The sequence below is a fragment of the Dendroctonus ponderosae genome, unplaced genomic scaffold (assembly GCF_020466585.1).
Source record: "Dendroctonus ponderosae isolate FM_Combo_2020 unplaced genomic scaffold, Dpon_F_20191213v2 Dpon_F_20191213_1, whole genome shotgun sequence".
In the NCBI taxonomy this organism is placed as follows: Eukaryota; Metazoa; Arthropoda; class Insecta; order Coleoptera; family Curculionidae; genus Dendroctonus; species Dendroctonus ponderosae.
The window spans coordinates 13,513,849-13,518,095 of NW_026017110.1; the positions used below are offsets into that span (position 1 = coordinate 13,513,849).

The following is a 4,247-nucleotide window of genomic DNA, read 5'->3' on the forward strand; positions in this document are numbered from 1 at the left end:
CAATAAATGACTGAAACTTTTGAATAATCCAAGTTTTTCGAATGGTATATAAGTAAAATATTGAAAGTAAGTGTCCATTGTCTCTTAAAGCTCGAAGTACATTGTGTCAGATCGAGCATCTCGAAAACTGTGGAGTTTATCGGTTCAGGACACGCTATAATTTTGACTGAAATTTGTTCTCATGCACATCTCAATATATTCTCAAATAAGATTTGCGTTTCAAAAGATTGTATCGTGAAAATTAAACTTTTCGATACTGTTTCTAACATGCCTGATGCAGTTGGGACACAACAACAAAAGAGCAAATGTTCAGATTTATATGACAAAAGCTCTAACAGCTTCTAATAATTACAAAAGACATTCGTATTCGATATACATGTTTTAAAAAATTATTATTTTTAAATCATTCTAAACATATAAATCCCAAACTTATCTACAGCAAACAATAAGTGAACGAAAATATTGCCTGTTTCATCGCTAAAAACAACACTCAATTGTAAACCTTTATTTCATCAGTGTAAAGCTGGATATATCCATAAAAACAAATATATATTGCATTTATTCGGACTTTGTAGTATTTTTGTTTTTTGTCCTGCTCTAACAAGCTTTTCGAGAGCCATCTGGAACGAGATTTTTAATTTCCACCGGTCGAACTTTGCTTGTTTAATTTTATTTGTCTCGTCGAGTAATCCCGTTGATATTCGTTTATTTTTGCAGCTTTTAACTTTCCTCTTTTGCCTGACCCTTTCATCTTTCTGAAATTCCAATAATGTGTTGCAGACTTTGATGACTCTTAAAACCTCACTCGGGTTGATTGTATTACATTTTTAATTACTCTTTCATTCGATATATTACCGTGAATTTCATTTTAGGAAAGTGATGGGGAGAAAAGTGACCAGGACCTGGTTGTGGATGTAGCTAACGAGGTAAGTTTTTATTTAGATCAGATTGTAGATATCACCGTGAAATCTTCGTCCTGTACGCATTTTTCCAGTTAAATGTTAAATATGAATTTGGCTTTTTGCTGAGTGTTGGAAATTATTTTGATACTTATCTGAATTATCCGTTTGTCGAAGGAGGTTACATCGCCGCATACGAATGGAGACCATGTACCGTTAGGTAACCCAAACGACATCCGAGAAAATGGGAACTCAAGTAACGATAAGAACAAGTCTGACCGTCCACCCAGCCGCAGCGGATCGTCGTCATCGCGGAGTACCCCTTCGCTCAAAAGTAAAGATGTAAGGCTGGGCGTTTTAACACAAATAGAAAAATCATCGAACTCGATTTTTCTATTCTAAAATCTAAAAATTATTAGATTTAAGCACCTATAACATTCTATTTTTGATTACATTTTTCATGGCTAATGAAAAAGTATCTTCTACTTCGTGATACTATTTTAAGGTAAATTTGTATTTGAATATGTCATGGTGTCTAAACCCAACTATTAAATGTAAAAATCATAAGCAGAAAACATCGGCAATATAAGGACATATAAATCCTGCTCTTACTATAACTGTTCGTCCAGACTAATTGAATCAATCACTAATTTATATATTGCATTAGAAATATCAAAGCAGGTATATAAAGCTTCTTTTATAGAATAGTATTTAAGTAGAATATACCTTTTTATCAACCTTTAATACACTTACGTACTAACGTACTAGTACTTCACTTGCTATCAGAGACTTTAAAAGTTATTGCAGCCTTCTAATAATTGACGCATACATGTGAAGTATTTCCAATCAAATGCTTAGGAAAATATATGATTTGAAAATGATAGTACATTTTTCTATTTTAGAAATAATTTAAATTTGCTTCAAATGTTTCCATCCACAATATTTGTCACCAAAAATTGAAGTTGATACAGTGTTTAATAGGCTTATGTTAATGTAGATTAACATCTTTTATTTAAAAGTACACAATTAATAATTAAATGAGAAACTTGGAAACTAATTTTAGGGTCTTACTGTTCACGTGCATGCGCCAATTGATACTGCTAATTAAAAAAACAAATTCTCATTTTTTAGGCATATCTCGTTCAATCATGTAACTTATTCATTTTTAGTTGCATACGAAATATTAAGCTTTGAGTTCTATCACTACTTCACTAAATATAACCGATTGCTGATAAGTACAAGAATAATCGACGTTTTCTAGAGTAAGAGCCGAAAAATGGCATTGAACCATTAATATAAGCCCAATTTTCTATTCCCCTTCACATAAACTTACAATAAATTTTACAGACATTCTTCAATCGTCTTTCATACTTTTAAAACATGGAAACTTTTTTAAGACCCATTAATGTTTGGATCGAACCGTATAGTTAATTGATAACCCAGTCAAAATATTTTGCGCGGACTGATTTGATTGAGAAAGTGATCGATCGTGTCGGCAATCCTGTATTATGTTATATTGAAGTGGATGTGGTGATTTTCATAACACGAAACTTTATTGCTTTGCACAGATTGACAAAAGTAATTAATCACTTAACCGCTTTTTAGTTTGATTAAAATAATCAATGATCCACACACAAAAAAAAAATTAAGAAAACAAACACCTTTGCCTTGAGGGATTATTGATACAGTCCGAAGCAAATAATGTAATGTTAAATATGAAAAGAAACTAATAGACAACTGGAATGCAGCACTAATTTTTCTAAAAATAACATCAACACATCCGTGGAACATTTATTTGACTTGATTCTTAATCCGTTTATTTGTTGATGATATTTATGTAACATTTCAGGAAAAACCCCTGACGCCTGGTTCGAAACCTCGTTCAACGACGCCTAACCTTGTGTCAGGAAGTGGTCCAGCGGGCAGTTCAAAACCACTTCCCGGTGGTCCACTTGGGCCATATCCCAGCTATCCAGCCTTGGGAGCTCCAAGAACTCCAGACCATCAAATGTCTCCTTATGCGCAGCCGAATTCTTATGGGCGGCAGCCTCAACCGGTGAGTGGTTCCTATGACAGTGCGGTCCAACTCCGAAATTCATCAGCGAACGGTGTAGGAACTGCAGTTCCAGGAGGAAAACCGTAAGTTCATAATAATACTAAGTAAATCATTCTACCAAGAGCCTATAATATAATTTGGTTCTTCATTGTTCATCCAAACAAACATGTGAGTGAGTGATTGCTTTTAAGGGACTGCTGGAGTTAATTTTGATGGTAGGGAATAAGAGCTAAAACATGTTCACCGTATTTTTCAAATATATTGCAAGACTTGTTTAAACTTTGACAAAATATCAGTTTCTATGTTAGTAGTTCGTGTTTATGAAGTAACAACAAAAAAGCGTATTTGTGGTTACACCAACCACATATGTGAACCACAATTTTGTCGCTCGTGTGCTTGATCCCGTTCAGTCATTTGAGTTCGATACAGCACGACAATCGCTAGCAACTTTTAGACGCTGCGTCTTACCTTGAGAATGGAACAGGTTTACTGCTACTAGCGGCTGTCGCCCGCAGTCGCTAGTAGCAGCTACAAAAAGTCGCCAAGGCATGGGTTTGGTCATGCGTTCCGGCTAGAGACGCGGCAACTCGAGTGGCAGCTGTTGCGCTTCAACTAGTAGACGGACCAGTCGCAATTGCGATTTTGGGAAAATGGCTCGTTTTTTAGCGAATGAGGATGACAATTTAATTAACGCTCTCCAAAAATACCCGTCAATTTACGTATTCGAAAACGTATACCATTTTCATATCCGTTGAATGTTGAAATTGCTCCCATCTTTTTGGCACACCCTGTAGGAATTTTGAAAAAATTAATTTATTCTAAGAGACATATAAATGTATGACATATAAACATAGTGTACAGTTTTCTAAATAAAAAAACTTGAACTTATTTTACTTATTTACTTGTGAGTTAATATGATAAGCCTCCAGATCTTGCTTGAAAGTTGCTATTCTATTTTAAATGTTACGTTAGCTTAATGTTTTTCAGCCAACTTTTCTTTTGCACTTTCCGGAAATTTTGTGAAATTGGCTCCAGGTATTCCTGTGTCGTTTGCTATAAGTCAGGTATGGGCAACAACCGGCCCGCTGTAAGATATGACCGGCCCGCGAGACATTTTTGAAAAACCCAAAAGATTGATTTGTGCGTTTGGCAGTACTTGTAAATGCTAACAGTTCTTTTCATTGATGAAAGTTAATAAATCAACACATCGTACAATACTTACTGACGATAATTTGGAAAATTCTTTACGTCTTTGTGTGAGTGGAATTAATCCCAATTCCAAATCAAAATTA

General features: G+C 34.7%; 1 protein-coding gene across 6 annotated transcripts in view; it reads left to right on the forward strand.

The window, feature by feature from the left end:
- LOC109535287 (protein groucho) overlaps positions 1-4,247 on the forward strand; it is a 73,215-nt gene that overhangs the window by 61,136 nt on the left and 7,832 nt on the right. For all 6 annotated transcript variants that reach the window (XM_048670400.1, XM_048670401.1, XM_048670404.1 and 3 more), the window contains 3 exons: positions 873-926; positions 1,077-1,241; positions 2,749-3,038. In XM_048670400.1, the coding sequence (XP_048526357.1) occupies positions 873-926; positions 1,077-1,241; positions 2,749-3,038 (509 nt within the window). The remainder of the gene's footprint in view (positions 1-872; positions 927-1,076; positions 1,242-2,748; positions 3,039-4,247) is intronic.